Below are 21,861 nucleotides of genomic sequence, written 5' to 3'. Positions count from 1 at the left end.
TCAACTTTTTCATTTCATATATAATACAATGCACAAAATAGTATTATTTAGGAAAATAGCTTATTGGAAGAATAGTACTATATAAATTTGGTTTGTACATGTCTCAAATATATAGCAAATGTGCTCTGGCAACCTTTTTTCCCCCGACCCATGTTACTTCTTCCCAGTCCATGATAGAAACAAGTTAGCCATTCAGGTTTCATAGAGGTTTTTTCTCTTCAGGAGGCATCCTGAATTAAAGCTGAATGCAATTTGCCTACTATTTTGTAATAGATGGGGCGTTGGTCCTACCTGAACACATCTTCTCCGGGAGCTGAAGGGAGAATCCAGGATGGATAGTCTCTAGTCTCCTAGCTCTGCAGACTGAGTTGAAAAACTGAGGACACCCTCCCCCGGTAACGGTCCCCAGCTCTGAACGACATTGAAGCAAATTCAGCTGTTCCTTGTCCTCAAACACATAATTCAGTTAATACTGCAAAAAAAGGGGACATTTCCTCCCTATTCTGACCAGACAGAATGCAGGGTGGGACTGGATTCTCCTTTTGGCTCCCCGAGAAGAAGTGTTCAGGTAGGACCAACGCCCCTTCTCCACTGAGCCGAAGGGAGAATCCAGGATGAGACATACCAAAGCTGGCTGATGGCTGCCCTACGGGTGGAATCTGGATTGGTTGGAGGTCCCCATCTCTACATGCACACCCCGCAGGACTCGTCTTCCAAAGGACACCTCCACTGAGGCAAAGGAGTCAATTTTGTAATGTCTTATGAATGGAGTCACCGATGACCAGGTCGCAGCTCTACAAATGTCCAGAATCTATGCCTGCGTTGCCCAGGCTGTGGTGGTCGCTGGAAAAGGCCCTTAAAGGAGGGGGGACCTGCTACCTCCGACTCCTCATCTGAAAAATCCCTTTCTGGAAGGAGGTCCCTCTCGGAGCCATACATTTGGCTGCTTTCTGAAGGGGAGGCCGAGTGCTCTCTGAAGTGGACCGGCTGTTCTGTAGAAGCCTGCCCCTGCAGGACTCCCCTGCTAGTTTCCAAATAAGACAGCTGGTGCAGCTGTTTGACCTCTGCCTGCAATTCCTCTCTTATTGTTTGGGAGATCCAGGGTCTCATGAAGGATGGCATTTCTTGCATCTGGGTCTCCTTTGGTTGCAAGCCAGCTGCTGTAGGTGTAAAGGTGGCTGCAGGCACAGGTCTGGCTCCACTGGAGACTTGGTCGGCAGGTGCCGCCATCAAGATCCCCTGAGGCGGCTCAGAAAAATTGTGAGAGGTCTCAGCCCTGATTTGGAGGTTACCCTGCTAATCGTGGGTACTTGAGCCCCGAAGAGACCAGGCAGTCATATACTGCCTATCTGCCAGTTGGTCTGGCTGCCTGTCATCTTGAGGCAAAGTTTGAGGGGTGGCTTTGTATTCAGCCATCCTGGAATCTCTCACTGCCCTGTCAAACTGTTTGTCTATGGCTTTTTGTCTACGCCTAGCCTGTCTACCCTCAGTCCTAGAGGGTCTCTTAGGGGCTAGAGCCCTGGCTCTAATCCTAGCTGCTGCTGCCTCCAGACCAGCAGACCTGGGCTTAGGAGATCCCTTTACAGTCTTCTCTCTGCCCTGCCTGAGGAACTGACAATTCTTGATCAGCTCCCTTGGTGGCCATCTTTGAGCCCGCCAAAAATAACTGTCACTTGACAGGAGTAGAGAAAGAGAAAAAGAAGTAAAAAAATAAAAAAATAAAAATATTCAGCCTAAGCTGTCAGCTACAGCCACAGTACACCACTTCAGGAGGCTAGTGGGACCCAAAGTGGTGAGCTCAGCCCAGCTCCGCAATTCAAAAGCCGAGTTAAGGAAAAAAAGTTGAAAATACGGCTGCCTCTTTGAATTGCAGCAAGCCCTGACAGGTCAGAGGCTTGTGAGCCTGGTGCTGGCTGCACCGCAATTATTAGGCAGACTCGAGCGTCTTGCAGCTGCCACGGTGCTCTGGGGACTGGATGGGGGTGCCAGAATCCCCCCAAGGGACAATCCTGGAGACGAACTGCAAGATTGTCCCCAAACGAAATAAATGGCTGCTGCTGCCGAAAAGGGACAGAAGCGCTTAGTGGCAGCTGCGGCTTGTCCCAGGCAAGGGAAAGTGGATCGGGAGGAGGCGAGTTAAATAAGATGCCGACTCCCACCCCCAGCCCAGGCCACACGGGATCTTAGGGTCACCTCCACTCAAGTTTTCACGAAACAAGAACCAGTCCACCAGCAAGGATAGTCAGAAAAATTAAAATAACAAGTAAAAAATGTGAACCGGAAAAAAAGGCACGAAAAAAATGGCTAGCTGTCAAACCTGATCTAAGCCTCTCTGCGAAAAAAAAAGCTTAATCCAGGGGGTGAATATTCCTCTACAATCCTAACTATTCAGAGCCCTTAAAGGGTGGTCTGAACACGCTGAGACCGAGTGAAGAACTGGGGACCGTTACCAGGGGGTGCGTCCTCAGTTTTTCAACTCGGCCTGCAGAGCTAGGAGACTAGAGACTACCCATCCTGGATTCTCCCTTCGGCTCAGTGGAGAAGGGGGTGTCCACAATGACCCACAGGCCAGCATTCATTACTAGGCTGGTGTTCTATCTTGTGAATTAGAACATTCTTAAGTTGCCATTTTCCTTTCATTTGATGGAACAGCTAATTGGCAGCTGGATGAGTTGCACTGTAAAGTGGGAAAGTAGTTTTTGGGGGAAGAGAGAAACCTTAGTGTACTTTAGGACAGTGGCCCCCAACCTTTTTTGTGCCACGGCCCGGTATCGGCATCACAAAATGATCCACAGCCCAATACCGGCATCAGCACGCATGACAAGGCAAGGCGAGCCGAGCGACTGGCCAGCCAGCCATCCCCCGCTTCTCTCCGCCACCTTCAACTCCTCCTTTGTACTTTTGTGCTTTTTTGTGCTTTCTTAATCTCTACCACCATCGGGACGACTCTTCGTTTGAAGCTGCCCTCCCCCTTTCGATGAAACTAAGGCGCAAGGATTCCGTCAGGACCCAAACGCCGCTTTCCACCTGGAAAGCACCCGCTAAGCATCCGATCAGCTCCCTGTCCTGACCTCAACTAACACTCCCACTTTCTCTCTTTCCTCTCCCCCCCCCTCCCCTCCAGGTCTTCCCCAGCAACCCCTTCCTGCACGGAAGCCTCAGCTGGTGCTTTCGGGCTCTTCCTCACCCCCCATGCATGAGATCCTCCGAGCTGCAGGCTAGAGGCGGCAGGGCTCCTCCGGGCTGATCACGCAAGCATCTGACAGCTGGGGGGGAGGGGGGGAGAAGAGACCTGGGGCGTGACGTGGGTCCACTTTCTTCACCACAGAACTTTTTTGCGTCTGGCGTGGGTAGTTCGGCGAGAGGCGGCGGCTCTATAACCCCAAAGGCAGCTCTCGCCCAGCATCAGCACGCGCCCACACAACACCCAAACATCCACTCACTATCCCCACAGTGCGAGAATAACAGGAATAATAGTCTTCTTCCCCCCCCCACTCCGCCCGCCACTAGCCTTGCGGTTGTGACTTGTGCCCTCGCTCCTTGGCTCGGTTTTTCCTGCAACTGACTCCCGCCTCACACTTTTGAAAGAGCGAGAGCGGCCTGAGTTGTTGAAGCGCGCCCTGTTGGGGGGATGGGGGGAGAGAGAGAAAGGCGTATTATTACATGAGCCTTTTAAATTTGTGAGAATGGGCTTCCTGGGCAAAAACTATTTACATCTGGGTGGCCAGGAATCGTTTGCAAAACTGCTTCGCCTTCGCCAGTCCTCTTTGCAAAGCGCCGCTGCAGCTCTTCCTTTTTGCTTTTCCCTTCCCGAGGCAACGCGGGACTGAAGCCATGCCGGGCAGTAGCAACTCCTGACTCAGGAGTCCTCCGAGGGGAGGGGAAGGAGGAGAAGAAAGGGTGGGGCGGGGCTGATTCCCCCCAAAAATCAGAATTCCAAAGAATATGTCTGTCAAAACAAGATGGTGGCACCCAGCAAACTGGCGGCCTGGTAGAAAATGATCCACAGACCGGTACCAGTCCGGGGCCCGGTGGTTGGGGACCCCTGCTTTAGGACACAGCTCACTCAGCTGACAGTAAATTGTTCAGTGAACTGGTTGAAAAAGTGCTATGTGTGTGCAAAAAAGTTGGAAACTTGCAGAAAAGTATGTTTTTAAAGGAACATTTTTTTTTACTAAATCATGTTCTTTTTGGCTGCTCTGGTCTAATTTTTTGCTGCCCATGGTTATCCTGTTGGTTTATGTAGGAAAATATCTCTGAAATGACTCATCTAGTCAAGAGTTGTCTTTCTTTGTATAATCCAATTTCTGCATCTGAAAAATTTATATCATACGAAATATGTTTGTTGTGCTTTTTTTTAACTGGAAAAGAGAAATGTTTAAGTCTTGCTAATAAAATAGTGCCAACAATTTGCTGTTATCTCATTCTTGTGCAGTTGCAGTAGTAGGCTAGAGGCCAGCATCCCGACACATCTAACCTAGAAAGCAGCATTGACTAGGTAAAATTTGGAAGTCTATGCCTATCAGAGCTGCACCTCAGAGAAGACACTAGGCATGGTACTTATTTATTGTAATTTATTTCTGAAAAAAAGCCTCTGGCTACAGCAACAAAAAGCAAAAAATATATATATCTCAACATTTCTGTCCTACCAAACTGCATCAGATTAGAGAGAAAACTTCATTGTTTTCTAGGATAGCTCCATAAGCCAAATAACCTTCAACAGGTCATTGGTTATTGAATAGAACATTATATATTTTGTATTAAACACTAATTTATATACAAACATCTTCAAATGAAGCTTATCAGATAATTAGTTTAAATCTCATCGAAGAATTTTTGCATCAGACAGATTTAAAGCAGGGATATGCAACCTAATACACTTTCAAGTAGAGATGAACAATGTGCAGTCTCCATTTGGCCCCCAAGCATCCTGAGGTCATGTCACTGAAATACACTGGTAAACTTGCTGAATTCTGACAGCAAGCTCAGACCATTTTCTGAACATTAGGGTATTTTTAGGATAGAAATTCAGGCAGGTTCTTTGGAAAGCCTCCAATTCCCTCTCTCAAAATCCATAAAAAAGTAAGTTGAAAACATTTGGCCATGCTGCAGGGTTTCCATGTTTCCCCGCCTTAAAATCAGCAAGCTGCTCACCAGCTTCAGCAATCTGGGATTAAGGTTATGGTTAGGGTCTTTACTGCCAGGTAACTGCAAATTATTGTCCTAAATATTGAGAGTATGAATTTGTCTCTTCTTGACTTAAAAGAACAAGCAATCTCCAATTATTGGCCTAAACAACCACCTATGACTGAAGAAAGTAATCTAGATTCAAAAACCTAATAAACATTTATTAATCAATCATTTATATGGCCATCTATCTTATAAGAGCATGACTTACATTGTAAAACAATAGCTGTTAAACAAAATATTCATATAAAGTCTTGGTTTTTGGAGTTACTTCTGTCAGATTTAGACCAATAGTCTTTCAATAGATTGTTGGACAGAATTAATTTGAGGCTTGAGTTGTGAGCCTTCTTTGATAGTAATGGAACAGGCAATAACAGGCCGAGAAACACCACATGCCCTTCCTAAAGCTTGCTTGGAACGCACAAACACATAGGGCACATTCTTGTCTTCACAAAGTAGTGGGAGATGAAGGATAATTTCAAGAGGTTCAGCATCTGCAGCCATCACAATGAATTCTGCAATTCCTCTGTTCAAAGTTTTAGTGGCTGTGGAAAAGGAGATCAATATAATTACTATCAGGCACTTAGTAATCAAGAGATAGCTTCTTTTGCTGGTGCTGCAAGAGGATAAAGAGCTCCTTGTTACATGCAATAGTATTCTATATCCTTCATTGCACTCTTTTGCTTCAAGATTTGTGTTCATCTCAATTAAATATATTTTCAACTACCTTTTCACATTGTGGAATTTGTCTGGTAGATACTAAAATGGTTATATCACTGAAGAAATAGCTTACTACTTGCAAATCAATGAATTGGATATCTGGCTGCATCTCTTTCTGAAGGCTTCAGTGTATGAGTACAAGTTCTCATCTAGATACATGGCAAGTTAAATGCCTTTGGAGAATTAACCTACCTTAGAAAGGACATAATATAAATCAGTATATTATGCAGCATTCCATATATTTCCCACATGGGGACTTCTTTAACAATGAAAGTAAACACTGATATTATTGTAAAAGCTCTTTCTGTCTTCATTTTATTTTTACTTATTTTCAGTGTGGCTGTCTGATACCAATTATTTCTGTTCAGCACATTTGAAGAAATACCAATAATAGGCTACCACTAAGGAGCATCAATATGTTTAAGGATATATTTAGTTAAGGGTCAGACTGGCTTCCTGTAATCATCTTCTCGACCTACCTCTGGTAATAACTGGTAGAGTTGTCTTTCTATTTCCTTTCCCTTTACTAAGTGCAATACATAATCTAATTCATGGGTGTCAAACTCAATCACACCATGTGATGTATCTTGACTTTTTTGCCTTTCAGGAGCCGGGGTGAGTGTGGCCTGCATGTGACTCATCCGGCCCATGGACCACCAGTTTGTCAGGCTTGATCTAATCCATTGTCAAGTTTTATTTGGTGTAGCTGTTAAAATTCTTGCAGCTTCTAAATTCTTATTATCTTCAAACATATTGAATCCTGAATTAAGTTTCTCTTGCTCTTAGGCAAATTATTTAAAATGTTTTTATTACTGTGGGCAAAGTATTTGAAAGGAGATAACCCCCCCCCCCACATCCATATAATAAGAACATTTTGATAAAGAGGTTCAATCAGATTTCACCTTCATTGGCTCCTTTGCGTAACTGTTTGTAGTTACAAGACTGCTGTACAAGATCTAGTAGTGTCTTGGTCAGCTGAGCATCAGCAAGAGGATAAGCTTTTGGATTTACTTCTGCCTCAGTCTGTAGAAAAATATCAGAAATTAAGTTACAGAAAACAGTATTTCTTCCTCAATGGCCTATCTATTTTAGGGACTTTTCATGGTTTTCCAAAAGCAGGTGAAGACACAGCTGTTTCAGATCTTCAAAGATTAATTGTACCCGAGGCATCTTATTTAATAAGTTTAATATATTATTTTCAACAAAAACTTAAATTAAGCCTTAATTGGATCTCTATTTGATTTTAATATATTGATTTGCAATTATATTTAAGTTCTGCAAGCTCCCTAAAGTCCTTTTTAAGCACTAGACAAATCTCACGATGAATAAACATGAATAAATACTAGCAAAATGTACTAGTTCCTATTCTTCAGTACAGAGTTTGACCTAGTATCTATAGATACGGCTGTTTGGAGTGAAAAGAGCTGAATTTAAGTATTTACACAGCCATGAAGGAAATCGATTTCTCCAAGTCCTGTTACAAATACTTGGTTATTTCCAGAGAAAATTGTTAGGAGAACAAAGTAGGCCAACCTATTATGCATTTCATATTCAATAGCACAAGGACCGGATTAAAAAAAAAAATCCATCGCAAAAGGACTGATACTCGTCGCATGACATTTAATATTCCAACCTCCGCAAGATAGCAAAAATAGACTGGGATTATTCCAATGAGCACAGAAATTAAAAAGCAACCGAGGAAGGCGCCGGATCAGCACGTGATTTCATTGGTGCCTGTATGGAAACTGAGGCTGAACGTGCCCGGGTAAGCGTCCTCCGCGTGGTCTCCTGGGCTCGCGCTCTCCCGCAAGCTGCCGAATCAGTTTCGGCATTTTCACCGACACTTAGCGCCTTCGCTTTCCGCAAGGTCTGGATTTGGCCCACTCACCATTTCTGTTAAGTAGAAACTTCACCCGCAGATTCTGCTCTGGATCCTCTCGGCCCGAAAGCTTCACGGAGGAAAAACGTGAAATGCGCGGATACATAAGATAGAGGCGCTCCCGGAAGTGACGTTGAAAGGAGCGGCCTTCCTGCAGGAAATACGATGCAGACCTCGAAGATTTCTCGGCTCCCACAAGTGCGACCTCTACCTTTGACTGGTTATTACAGAAAACTTGTGTAGAGAAGGAGATTCGACCTAACATAATGGTCGTGTTAAGATTCCATCACGGTGACATTTACTGAACTTAAAGGGCTATGTTTCCACGTTCACTCATTAGCAATTGTCATTTATCCCAACTATTAATTACATTTACAGGTATTTGGTTAATATAGCATCTAGTTTCATCAGCAATAAAAATATGCTGTTTATTTAATGGGTTAAAGGTGACAGCTTAGCTTAGTTCTTCCCTGCTGTGGGATGCTGGGCTTAAAAAGAAACTGGGTGAACGGGGGCTAGATCTAAATCCATTCATCAAAATTTTCTGTATGTGACAAACAGAGAAATTATCCACAACACATTCTGATAGCGATTATAATTTTTTTAATCTCTCAGTCTTTGCAACTGGCAGAAATTAAACAAGTACATTGTATGGAGGGTAACTCATTAAATTGAAGCAATTAAAAAGCATATGTCTCATAATGTGATATATCTACCATCTGATTATACAAGTAGTATAATCTTTAGTTCTTTTACAATATAGTTTTGTGCATGGATTATTAAGTGAATGAGTCCTGGAGAATGTGGTATTATTGCCTAAGTGTATATTGGACCACCTGAAAATTGAAGTTCCACATACCTAAAATTACCAAAGTAATGAAATCTGAAGTGAGATTTTAATTTATAGCTCACTTTTCTTCCCTCTACAAACAGTGCTCATTGGCTGAAACAAACAAGAATATTTGATGAAAATATTAAGTTACATAGCTATCTGTCATTATAATTAGAGCACAAGGCATTTAGAGATGCTTGTTGAACACATGAAGCACATTGGATTTGAGTAAACATGCTTTAGAATTAAGTTACATTGTGTAAACCTTTGGCATTTAATTAATGCATACATTGAAAAAACATTAAAATATATTTCTTAAATATGCTCTGATACCATTTTTTCCTGTTATGGTCCCCATGATGTTAACTTCATCTTATCATCAGCTCATTAGGGAGAAAAGCTAAGTCATTAAAGTAGCATTTCCCTACTTATTCTAACTTAGGTCAAAAGGATCCTCAATGTGTATTTAGGCTTTATTATCTCTCACCTTGGAAATCAGATATCACTGTTGTGACTTGAAACAGAAGCAGTAGAAGGATTCGCAACGTGACAGCAAATTTCATTATGCATGCTGCAATTTTTTTTTTACGGATTCAAGGATTTATGCATAATAGTATCACTTCGTACTGGGGAAGAATACCCTTAACATCTAAGAAATCAACACAAACCCAATCAAACATCAGGCTGAGCTACTGATGGAGAAACAGCCGCCGTAATAAAGAGCTAGTGCTGAAAGCAAGATCCCCCGGACCGCGAGCCTTTCGGGCGCTGTCATCGGGATCGTCAAGGCAACTGGTTTTGCAACGCGCTTGCGTTAAGCTATCCCGCCAAATTTGTCCCATCTTCTTTGCAGTTGCCACTGTGTATGGAAGAGTATGTGAGGCGGCGAGATGGCAGGCTTCGCCCCAGAGCCTTTAATCTGCGAGCGGTTCCACTCGCGGCACGACCCTCACTGGCTGCTGGAGTTTTTGCCTTCGCCACTCTGCTTGGCCTGCGCCATTGAGACGCTGAAGGAGGACGGGGTCTCCGTATGTGCTTCAGTGCGCTTGTTTTGAGCCGCTGCGCTCTTTGGAGGGCTGAATAACGTCCCCCATTTTCCTCTTCGTGTCCTCACTCTTCATCGCCCCGCATTAGTTCACAATTCCTCTTTATCGTTCTAAGCTCAAAGAATCAGCTTCATATGGAAGCAATGGACTGGTTTAGATGTGTGTGTTTGTGTGTGAATGGTCAATTTTTTAGTTGGGCATTGTTTTTTAGCTATGAAGTCCATAAATTAGGGAACAAATATGTTCTCTTTGGAGTTGCAACATTACAAACTGTAAAAAAGAAAATAGATAACACAACCAGCATGTGTAACTATTTACTTGCTTCCTCTACCAACTTCGGCAATAAAACGGTCCTTTTTAAATGGGATGAGAGAGAAGACATTGCAATAACACAACCCTGGCAGGTCTTTTGGTGTATGGAAATTATTCTGGTTCATTATTTCTGAGTTCTAGCTTAGGGTGGAAATGGCATGTGGAAACGATAATATAGTTTTCATACTGTATGAGAAATTAAAAAGCCCAAATTTTTCTCAATTTTTTCTCCCAGATAACATTTTACAGCACAGTCCTAATCATGTTTACTTTTTAAGTACTACTATTTTCCTTGGGATTCACTTCTTGCATTAAATGTGAGAATATGTTATTTTGCATTATGTGTAATCCAGCTTTTAAGTTTGTACACTCTGCTCCTTGCCTGAAACTGCTACTGTATTTAATACAAACATTAAACAACAGTTTAATAAACAGTTAATAACAGTTTATAAATAGTTATTAGAGCAATTACTATAGCTACAGTTGATCTTTTGTACAATTGATGGACTTTTGCTCTTAGTTGTTTTCCTCAATTGGATTTAAAAACGGGAGTTTAGAATATAGTCATTTTAGAAATTAAAATGAATATAGGTAATCCCCAACTTAAAACCACAATTGAGCCCAAAATTTCTGTTGCTAAGCAAGATAGTTGTTGTGAGTTTTATCCCATTTTATGATATTTCTTGCCATAGATGTTAAGTGAATCACTGCAGTTGTTAAGTTAGTAACACAGTTGTTAAGTGAATCTAGTAAAAGGTGATCACATGACCTCAGGACATGGCAATTGTCATATATATAAGCCAGTTGCCAAGTCTGAATCATGTGATCATGGGAATGCTGTTATGGTTGTAAGTATGAAAAATGGTCATAAGTCACAATTTGCAGTGACAGAAACACACACACACATACACACACTCGACATGAGGAAGGGAATTGTGTGTTCTTTTATACTGATTTACCAAACTACTACTGTAATTCTTGATTTAGTCTTTATTTCTTTTGAGTTATATATAAATTTTGTATTCAAGGAAATGGGTGCCTGATACATCCTTAGGTTAAGACTATTTGTTTTCAAATGTAACTTTATTTTGCTTTTTATGATATTCATTGAGACTTTCCCCATTTAAAACTATTACTGTGTAAATTTGACTTGACAATATCTTTTTACCTGTCATGTCTCCATGACTCTACCTTCATTTCAGCCCTAGGTCTTGTGAGAGAAGTTTATTAGGACATCCTTTATCAAATAGCCATCTAAAGTATATAAAACCTTTTTAGTTGAGATGACTAGGTTGGATATGAAATGGGTAAGTGAGGCAGAAGATAGGGGGAAAATTCTGAAGTTTTCAGTACTTTTGATCCATTCAAAGGAAATCAACAGTTTGGGCTCAACAAGTAAGAACATAGGCTTATGAGAGAATTAAAATGTTCTTATAATTCCTCTTAACAATTCTTGTAATTTTCTCTAATTTTTGCTAACATTTAGCTAATTCGCAAGAAGCACGTAGTCTCTTGTCTCCGAGATGTTCTGATTCAGCATGCAACAAGAGTCATCCCATTGTTTGTTCAGAATGAAAGAATATGTGCTTATTTTATAACAACTTTGTTTGGTAAGAGAACATCAAACACATTCAACATGCTCTTCTTCAAGAATATTTTAATTTTTTTTCAGCACAATATATATTGTGAATCAGAGTTATTAAGATGAGTTGTTTGGCAAAAGAGTCATATTAAATAGTCGATTTTATACTACATAATTAGTTTTCTTTTTCTTCTGCGATGAAAAATACGGGGAAAAGAATAAGAATAAAGGGATATGGCCTTTGAGGAGTTTGTATTAATTAAGAACTGTGGTGGTTAAGTAATTAAAATGCAGTTTTGTAGGTTAATTTTACTTACTGCCAGAGTTCGATTCCCATTGGCTCAAGGTTGAGTCAGTCTTCCACCTTTCCCAGTTTGGTAAAATGAGGACTCAGATTGTTGGGAGCAATATGCTGACTCTGTAAACCACTTAGAGAGGGCTATAAGGTATTGTAAAGTGGTATAGAAGTCTTAAGTGCTATTAATAATGTAGGTTTAATTTTAGGACCATTTTAAAAAAATCTTAATTTATGTTAAATCATTTGAATCCTTAGAATGAACTACTGGTATATATATCCTGCTACATTTATATCAGTTTATTTTTAGTAATCCATAAGCAATCTATTTACTTCTGTTGTGTTCTTCAATATTTTGAATACACAAATTATGTTTAACATCAGATTTGAAAAAAGGATACCTCCTATATATTTTAATTACGGTAGTTCTATAAGAAACAATGCAAAATGTTTCCTGAATCTGGTGTTAAATCACATGTGGCAATCTGTTTTTTAGCATGTTGTAAAGATGGTAAATTGGATCTGAGGAACCTCATACCTTCTGCTATTCAAGACCATCCAAGCTAACAGGCCTCTAGTTTCCTTTATTTTGTTCATTCCTTTCTAAGAATTATTAATGGGGTATTAGGACAAGACTTTGTTCTTTAGCAAGGTTATTGAAAAATATATAAATATAGAAAAGAAAGCTAATTGTAAATGTGCTGATTCAGAGAAAGTGTAATATAAAGTGAATAGTCTTGATTTATGGAATGTGAAGGCTGCTTGCTGAATGAGATAATCATGATATAAGATGGAAATAATCATGCATGAAAATACATGGAATCCCTGATGAATGGTTCTTTAATACTGAGCAATAAGTAAGGCAAGGGTGGTTCTTCAAGGTATTTATGGAGATAGAATATATAGCAACAGGTATGCAGAAGATTATATGATAATAGCTGAGAATATGAATTATTTACAGCAAAGATTAGATAAATTACCTGGTGAAATGAGGATAATGGATCTGAAAATTAAAGTACCAAAGAACAGAAAGAAAGTAATAAATGATTGTAAATGAAAATTTACAATTTACAAGCTCCTAAAAAGAGGGATGCTGACAATTTTTAAAAAAAACAAAAGGTTAGGTGTTTTAGTGTATGGCTATGACAGAAGCTGAGGTGATTTTCAAGGATTAAAAGGTATGGAGAGATATAGTAAATTAGGTTGATGCAATGCAAATTAGATTTAGATTTAACTACATTTCCTTTTGGGTTTTTTTTTTGTATGTAGTATATGTATTGATTTGTTGCTCCTTTTCTTTATTCTGCATAAAGCTGTTTACCCTAAAATAATAGCATCATGATTATATATGTATGTTTCCTCTTTAGTAAGTGCAGTGAAGATTGCAACCCAAATATTTGTTTAAGAATATGATTATTATTTTTCTCCAAAAGATGATTCTTTCTCTATATACTTCTATAGGGATTTTACATATTGTAGAAGACAGCAATATCCAGGATTTACTCATTGAAGGTATATATAAAACGGGGTGCTTGAATTACTTCATTATCTGTGTGATGGTAGGAAGATCAGTTAACAATCAGAGTTGTATCAGGAAGTGCTATGCATATCCCAGTAAATTTATTTTGAGGTTTAGATTTGGATTATATTTTGTTTTTCAACACAACATTCATCTTAAATTATATAAATAACATTTAAAATGAGTATTCTCAATAAACTCTAATCGTAACATTTTAATCATGTTTTATGAAAGTATATATCTTATTTTGAAATCCCTTATTTGTAGAATAATTTATTGTTGTTTCATTGCAGAAGTCAGTACTTTAATCAGTATTTCACCTCAATAATTCTGCTTTACCCAATGTAATGAAAATTTCATATCATACACATTGAAGTGATTAAGCACCAATTTAAAACAAAGACATTATATAATTCCAGACTAGGAGATCTCTATGTGTTCCAAAGTTGTTTAACTTTCATTCCTAAATTATTATGATTAGAATCCCTTTTCCTCATAAATATATGCCTTAAAGATTCTTAAACAGTAATTAAATTGGTTAATTCTCTTTATAAAAACTGTAATTCAATTGACCTTTTAAAAAATAATAACATATGAAAGAAAGTACCATCTGAAACTACTAGAACATGTTTTTCTAAAAACATTTAATAATTTTATTCCAGCACGATTAAACGTAATAAATCTAATTTTGCAAATATCTATTTGGTCAACTATGAATCATGTTATATGCAATTCGGCTCCCAGTGGGCTGTTCTTTCAAGTAGGGAAATTAAGTATCTAAATCTAAAACAGACATACAGTTGATCAACCAAAACATGAGCAATTATCCTCTGGCTGAGGCCCTGCAAATACATAACATGTCATGTAAGAGCATATGACACTTAATGCCAACATCCATATTTGACCAGGAAATTTTGCAGCTCAAATCTTGCTCTATAATAGACCCTTCGTAGGAATTGTGTCAAACACATTTGCAGGTATTTTTCACTTGGAAAGTGGTTTGGTTCTTAACCAATTTAAAGTTGTTAGGGTTTTTTTTGTCAATAATTCCATGTCTGCTTGGCAGTGATATCTAAGACTCTCAGTTTAAAAATTTCCTTTGCCTGGGAGGCACTTGAGAGTAAAGATAGACCTCGGTGGCTGATGAGTTATTGTCAATTCCCAGTATTCTTAATAAATGAATCTGAACTTGTTCGGATAAGATAGGTTCTGTATGGCCCCACAGTTTTGTGCTACAGGTCAACATTGTTCTACTTTTTGTCCTTTCAATATGGGAGGTCAAGATGACTGGCTAGTTTTAATTAAATAATGTATATAATTTTTGGTACTTGTCTCAGCCCTTATCATTCTTTTAAAAAGGTTTGCCCATGGCCTTGTAAAGGCCACTCCTAAATAGGTGAAATAATACACTTGTTCAGTAGGCTTCCCTCCAGTGGCCAGTTATATTTCACACTTTTTTTTTTCTAAATAGCATCATTTTAGATTTGGTTTTATTGATCTTTAGAGAGTTGAGATTATACAACTATAAGTATTTAGCTTTCCAACAGTTTTCTCAGGCCTATTTGAAGATGCGCTGGTATAACCATATTGTCAGCTTATAAAAGAATATTAATATATTTATCAAGGATATTTGGCATGTGAGTGTCTGGAGCATACAAGAATCTTGGAATATCATTGGCATAGAGCTTAAAAAGCATTTGGGTTAGAATACAATCCTGTCTAACACTTTTGTGGGTATACCACTCAGAAAATATTTACATCCACACATACTTTCAAGTGGGTGTTTGACTAGAGGTCCTTAACCAGTGGTAAGAATTTGGATTCCATGATTAAGATGCCTTTCTCACATGGACTTGGATGTCTGAAAATAGCTCAGTCTTGTTTTCTGTAACACATACATAGCCTAAAACACTGCTAGATTTTCCTGAATGATACATGAAAGGATGCGTAAAACCAAATTCTTCATCTTCTGAAATGTGATTGTTGCATTAAGGAGATCAGTTGTGAGTTTGCCATATTTCTTTTGTGGTCTCTAGAAAATTGAATAGAACTGAACCAAATCTAATATGCCAGGAGAAACCAGCAAAATAAAAAATTGAGTTAAAAATGAGCAACGTAATATTGAAGGCTATGGAAGAAAACTTGCCAGAAAAAATTCCTACACTGCATCCCTGTGGGAGACACAGTTGGGCAGTGGCTAGTAAATTTGTGTATTATTTCATTATAAGCCCCTCTTCTTATCTCTGGTCATGTAACACAGACTGGAATGTATGCAAATACTCTGTTCTTCCTAGGACAGAAATACACACAGATGTGAGGAAAGAAAAGAAACACAAAAACATTACAGAGATGCATTACAAAAAAAAAAAGTCCCTCTCAGCCACTGCTGGTAAAGTGGTCAAGAATTCTAAAAGTCCTGCTCTATATACAATCCCTATCATTAGGTACCGTATATGATATATGATTATTAAGCATATTTACTTTAATGTGTAAATATAATTCTGGAAAAACTACAGTAAAGAAAATTAAAAGTCATATGTAAAAATGTTAACAAAATTGATTGTGGTATATGTGTTAATTACTGTGAATAAACAGTATTTTTTTCTTGCTGTGAACAGTATTAGTACAGTTGGTAGTACAGCTGAAATTGGAGAGGTATCTGCATTATCTATTGGATGAATGTCAGAAAGAGGTTTGTATCTTCCATTTTGGAGTAATGTGCTTTTCATTAACTGAAGTAAATTGAAAAATAAGTGATTTTTCTAGTTTATAAAAATATTGATTTCTGTGAAGGATGGATGAATGGAAGATCAATGATACCAAAGATAAATCTACGGTATTGTGGTATTAACTTGCTCATGTATTTATTGAATTTATATGCACCTTTCTCATGGTTTGAGGCAACTCTGGGCGGCTTACAAAGTAATAAAACAGATATAAAAACATTTATAAATATAAAAACAGATTAAAATGACAAAATATTAAGGACAGACTAAAGGACCACAGATTTGGAGCAGGGGATTGATGATGTTTTCTTTGTCACTGCACTGCACCAACCATCTCCACCTACAGTTTTTCCTTCAGGGCCACACACCAAGCAACATAGCCAAGTTTTGAGGCTCTTCCTGAAGACCAGACGAGTGGAGGTGGATCTCTCCTCTTTTGGCAAGATGTTCCAAAGGGTCATGGCAGAAAATTCCTTGACTAACGTATGCCCCTTCTGTCATAACAAATGGGATAGGCCAGTGGTGGCAAGCCTTTTTCAGCTCCCATGCTGATAATTGCGTGCATGCTTGTGTGTACGCACACATGTGCCAGCACCCAGAAGGCAATGCGTACTGGCCCCCCACCCCCTGCGCATGCATGTGCAATCCCCGCGTAGCGCGTCTGTATGCATGCGCAATCCCCTTGCCACGCACCGCACATCTGTGCATGCACGTGTGATTCCCCCGTCACACACAGCATGTCTCTGCGCCTGCACGCGCGATTCCCCTACCATGCTCCATGCGTCTGCGCATGCGATCACCCTCCATGAGCTGCACGTCTCTGCACATGCATGCGCGATCCCTCCATGTGCCACGTGTCTCTGCATGCACGTATGACCCCCAGTGCATGCTGTGTGTCTCTGCATTTGCATGTGTCTCCCGCACACCCACACATGCGCGCCAGATACCCAACAATCAGCTCTCGGGCAGCAGCAGTGCACACGCATGCACAGTGAGGGTCTTCCAGGCGAGCTCTTGCATGCTGGGGGAAATGGCTCTGCGTGCCACTTCCAGCACACATGCCATAGATTCGTCATCACGGGGATAGGCCAATTTCATTGGGGCTATAGAGTTTCTCAGATATTCTGGGTACATGCCATACAGGGCTTTAAAGGTAGTGGCCAACACCTTGAATTGGACTGGGAAGCAGATTTGCAGTTCGCATAACAAAGTGCCACCCCAAGGGCGTCCAGAATTGTCACGGTTGCTGTAATTATTTACGGATGGAAACACATAAATGTCATTTGTGTAATTCATCCTGACACCGTTTGTGTCTTCTCGAACCTGCTGCATCCCAGGATCATGTAACTACAAATTTACACCTTTTTTGTTCAGAAAAATCAGATCTTTCCTCAATTTGCCTTGAGAGGGATGGTCCAGGGCAGTTATGGATTTCTTCTCCCAAAATTGCCCAGCCAGCCTGAAGTCCACAAAGTTGCCAGATTTAGAGACCCTCTGGTTTACGGTTAAATGAGTTTAAAAGCTTACTTAGAATGGTAGGAATGTATCTGGAATGCTTGTTAGACACAATATATCTTTGCATTCTGATCAAGAAAATTGCACCGAGGATGATTGCATGGTTCAAGTAGCCCTTTAGAAGAATGGTAGCAGAGGAAAATAGTTGATTAAAGAGAAAGAAGCAAATTGAAATGATTTCCATACTGTAGCTAGTCTTGTAAATTGTCTGATTTGCTTCCCCCAACCACAATAGTTATGCAAGATAGCCACAACAAGAAATAGTTTGCCTGTATTTATTCTTCTTGGAAAGTTGGCAGATGCTATTCCATTGTTTGCTGATACTTTAGTGACTGAACATAGTAAGTATTACAGGTGAATTTTAACTACACAGTGATTATATGATGAATGATAAAAATAATTTTCTTGATGTCCCACAGAATAATTTTAGCAGTAAACAAGAGGATTAAAAACATAATTCCAACCTCTGAGAAACTATTAGCAAGATAACTTGCTCTTAATAACTTGGTAATCAACTGGTGGTGAATGTCCCTGTAGAACTGGTAATAAATGCAAACATGGGCTGTGGTTTCTGTAGTATCCATATGATGAGCAGAATTGGATTTCATATGGGTTTTTTCTTTATTTCCCTTCCAGGACAGCTGTGGGAAGCATATTAAACTGAGCTAAAGATAAGGCTATCCAAAATTGAGGAACTGTGATATGATATAAATAGGAAGCTGGTTTAAATACTAACATTTGGTTATTTGCAATTGTGAGAGGAAGCAGCAATTTCTGTTTGACCTGATATACCTAAACCTTTGCTTTAGTGTTACTCTAGCTTTAAATTAAAGTTAAGATTGCATCACTGGAGAAACTATAGAGGCTCAGTTTCTTTTGGATCACTATTTCCCAAGCAGATTCATTGTCTGTCAATAGATTTAGCTGTACAGTATTTCACAATATATTATTAGCACAATATCGTCTAAGTTGATCTATTGAAAGCAAAAGTTTTAGGGTCCCACCTTTAAGATCTATCCATCTCCAATTAATTGTTGAAAGAGAACCAATGTTCTTTCTTGAGATTTGAGTAGTTTGCACAATATGCAAAATTATGTGACTCTTTCGGTGATTATCTTTTCTGAATTTTTCTAACATTACTTCTGTTTTCTCATTACACCTGCTTTTCTATTTTCTTTAACATGTAATCTGATTGAGCATCTGGCTACAGGCTTGATGTACCCCAGTGAGAGGATAAAAGCTGCTGTGTGTTATCTTTATGGCAAACTGTATTCTGTTCCCAGTGCTGCGGAGCATTTGTCTATTCATTTCAAAGATAAACTTAATAGCCTTGTTTTGACCACTTTGAAGAATGCTCAGACCATGGAACTGCAACTTAACTCTATGGGTAAGACCCAGAAGGTTACAGGAAGGATTTTTCATAATTGTTAGGGGTGACTTTTATGAACAATAATAATCCTTTTGGGTGGGGGAATGCTAAATGTTTGGAAAAAATGGAAAATGTTTTTAAAATACAGCATAAATTGTCAATGTAAGGATTTTACTTGTTTTTTGAATATTGAGCACATACCAACAATTATCTGAACTGGAGATAACTGAAAAAGATTATCTCGACCCCTACCAGTCAAAACCTAGGCCTGGATTTGGGACAGAAACGGCATTGGTCACACTTTTGGATGATCTCTGGTGGAAGCAGGACGTGGGTAGTGCATCCATCCTTGCTCTACTTGACCTCTCAGTGGCTTTCAATACCATTGACCATGGGATTCTCCTGGGGCAGCTTTGAGGGATGGGAATGGGAGACCTTGTGCTGTCCCGGTTCATTTCCTTCCTCTGCAGCCACTCTCAGTCAGTGTTGATAGGAGGGAAGAAATCCAACCCTTGCCCACTGCTTTACGGGATGTCGAGGGCTCGGTACTATCTCCGCCCCTATTTTGCACAGGGCTCAGTACTATCTCCGCTCCTGTTCAACATTTATATGAAGCCACTGGGTGAGATCATCTGTCACCATGGACTGAGGTATCACCAATATGCTGATGATATTCAACTGTATGTCTCAGCCTGTGGTGAGTTAAGTGTTGCTGTGTCCTCCTTCTCACAGTGCCTGGAGGCTGTTAGGGGCTGGATGGGGAGCAATGGGTTAAAACTAAACCCTTGCAAGACTGAGTGGCTCTGGGTTGGGATTCGTTGGCTCAGGGAGAATTGCCACCTTTGGTCTTGGATGGGGTGGCACTATCCCAAACAGACCCTGTGCGTAATCTAGGAGTTTTCCTGGACTCACGACTCCTGCTCAAAGACCAGGTGGTGGTCATGGTCAGGAGAGCCTTTGTGTAACGGGTTGTGTACCAGTTATGCTCTTTTCTGGACCAAACAGCCCCTACTCACAGTCACTCATGCCCTTGTCACTTCCTGTCTTGACTATTGCAACGCGCTGTACATAGGGCTGCCCTTGAAGAGCACCTGGAAGCTCCAATTGGTGCAAAATGCAACACATGGTGATCAATTTTTGGCTAAATGTACAGGTTAAGAATCAATGGCATACTAAAGTAGAATAATGGTTAAAATGTGAATTATCAAAGAAAAATAGTTTTTAAATCTCAATTTAGCTATGAATGTGCTGGGATATCTCAAGTATATTTGAGCCCTAATCTTTTCATCAAAGGAAATAATAGCTGGGAGCACAGTGACTCACGTGGTTAGGATGCTGGGCTGAAAATCAGCAAACCTTTATTTGAGACCCAAGCAATTTGAAAGCATGTAATAGCAATAGATAGACTTTGGTGGGCATATTAACGGGGACATGAAAAGGAGCCCCCAACCGGGCATTCCCTGGACAACGGTCATGTCACTGGCTAATCCCTTTCAATCCGGAAGCACTTTAGATGCTTCCGCCATCAATGTGAGTAAATAATAATAGCTCTTATCATATAATGCTAATTATATGAACATACAAAAATATATTATGGAATCTAATTGTGACAAAACTCATATACAATTTCCTATTCTCCATTTTCTTCCCTTTGCAGGTTTATTAAAGCAACTGCTGAAATATGATAATTTTGTTTTGATGATTATGAGTTTTACAGGAAAAGGAGCAGATTCTGCAAGTCCTGAGTTATTTGAAGGAGACAGTCTATTACCTTTAATTCTCAAGAAGGTAACTTTATAAAAATGTACTTAACAGTAATATCAGTTGATGAAAGCAACATAAATTTGGCAATATTATAAATGTAATTGTCAAGATGAATAATAAACCTATTTTTGTTCATTGATTTTATATCATTTTTAGGCTCCTTCACTCCCAACCCTCATTAGAAATAATTAAAAACACAATTAAAACAAATAAGTAATTTTATTACAAATAATGTAATAAAATTCTGATTGAAGAAAAGTTCATATCATTGTACCTTTGTTCATCTTGGGCCAAAGAACAATGGAATAACGAAATTTTAAAGTGTTTATCAAAAACTAGGAGCACTGGAATGCCTTTCATTGGAGGGGAAAGAGTTCCATAAAGTGGCAACTATTATTGAGAAGGCCTAATGCCTTGTCCATATTTCATGTATCACAGAATGAGGAGGGAGTATCAGTTGGATGGACAGATTATGTTATGAAAGGGTAATACCTAATGTATAGAACTTTAAAAGATGATAACCAGCATCTTAAGTTGGGCTTAAGGAAATCAAGGAACTACGTATATTTGGCAATTGTTCAGAGATCTTGCTGGAACAATCTCATCTGACTCCTTGGCCATCTCTGCATACCAGACTAATGAGAGAAGAGATATAATTGCCTGACAAAGAATTGGGAAGACACCCTAAACCTTCTGGAAATGTGGGTTCATTAGGTATTAGGGGGTTGGTGGTTCTAATTTGTCGTGAGCCGTATGTCCTCAGTTTAATGGGGAAGTGATCTGACCAGAGCAAAATGACAAATCCTATATCTTCACAACACATTTAATTTTTTCAAAAACAAAGATCAGATCAAGTGTGTGTCCTCCCATGTGAGTTGAGGTTGCAGTCATAAAGGCCATGAAATCATAAATTCCCCTTTCCAGGACATTAAGATTAATCCCTGAAGACTTACAACTTTGGAACCCAACCACCAGCCCCAAAATGATATTAAGGAACTTCTGGAGGACCACTGCTGGGTAACTGGGTGGTTAATATACAAGTAGCAGTCTAAGCTTGACAGAGTATCTCAGTATTACATAAGAATATTTGCAATCCTTCATTTCCAAAACAATGC

The 21,861-nt window shown here is 39.5% G+C and overlaps 2 protein-coding genes across 2 annotated transcripts in view; one reads left to right on the top strand and one right to left on the bottom strand.

Annotated features, from left to right (window-relative positions):
- Window positions 1-4,557: 4,557 nt before the first annotated feature.
- Window positions 4,558-7,919, bottom strand: SNU13 (small nuclear ribonucleoprotein 13). Its single transcript, XM_026697150.2, has 3 exons — window positions 7,796-7,919; window positions 6,810-6,930; window positions 4,558-5,732 (listed from the first exon to the last, which is right to left on the bottom strand). The coding sequence occupies exons 1-3, from the start codon at window positions 7,796-7,798 to the stop codon at window positions 5,470-5,472; spliced, it is 387 nt and encodes a 128-aa protein (XP_026552935.1). The 5' UTR covers window positions 7,799-7,919; the 3' UTR covers window positions 4,558-5,469.
- Window positions 7,920-9,352: 1,433 nt separating this feature from the next.
- Window positions 9,353-21,861, top strand: part of MEI1 (meiotic double-stranded break formation protein 1) — a 37,501-nt gene continuing 24,992 nt past the window's right edge. The window contains exons 1-7 of the mRNA XM_087935522.1: window positions 9,353-9,646; window positions 11,463-11,586; window positions 13,315-13,365; window positions 15,991-16,064; window positions 17,849-17,954; window positions 18,797-19,000; window positions 20,640-20,770. Of these exons, the coding sequence (XP_087791648.1) occupies window positions 9,509-9,646; window positions 11,463-11,586; window positions 13,315-13,365; window positions 15,991-16,064; window positions 17,849-17,954; window positions 18,797-19,000; window positions 20,640-20,770 (828 nt within the window). The 5' untranslated portion in view covers window positions 9,353-9,508. The remainder of the gene's footprint in view (window positions 9,647-11,462; window positions 11,587-13,314; window positions 13,366-15,990; window positions 16,065-17,848; window positions 17,955-18,796; window positions 19,001-20,639; window positions 20,771-21,861) is intronic.

The sequence above is a fragment of the Pseudonaja textilis genome, chromosome 5 (assembly GCF_049901715.1).
Source record: "Pseudonaja textilis isolate UNSWEBS1 chromosome 5, rPseTex1.2, whole genome shotgun sequence".
NCBI classification, from domain to species: Eukaryota; Metazoa; Chordata; class Lepidosauria; order Squamata; family Elapidae; genus Pseudonaja; species Pseudonaja textilis.
Note: the sequence above shows the minus strand (reverse complement) of the source record. Positions and strands in the feature narration are given on the sequence as shown.

Bases quoted from the DNA above. Each gene is read 5' to 3' on its own strand.
- SNU13 (XM_026697150.2), bottom strand. The intron at 5,733-6,809 runs GTGAAATCTGAT...CCTTTTCCACAG, and splicing joins ACGCAAAGGAGCCAATGAAG to CCACTAAAACTTTGAACAGA.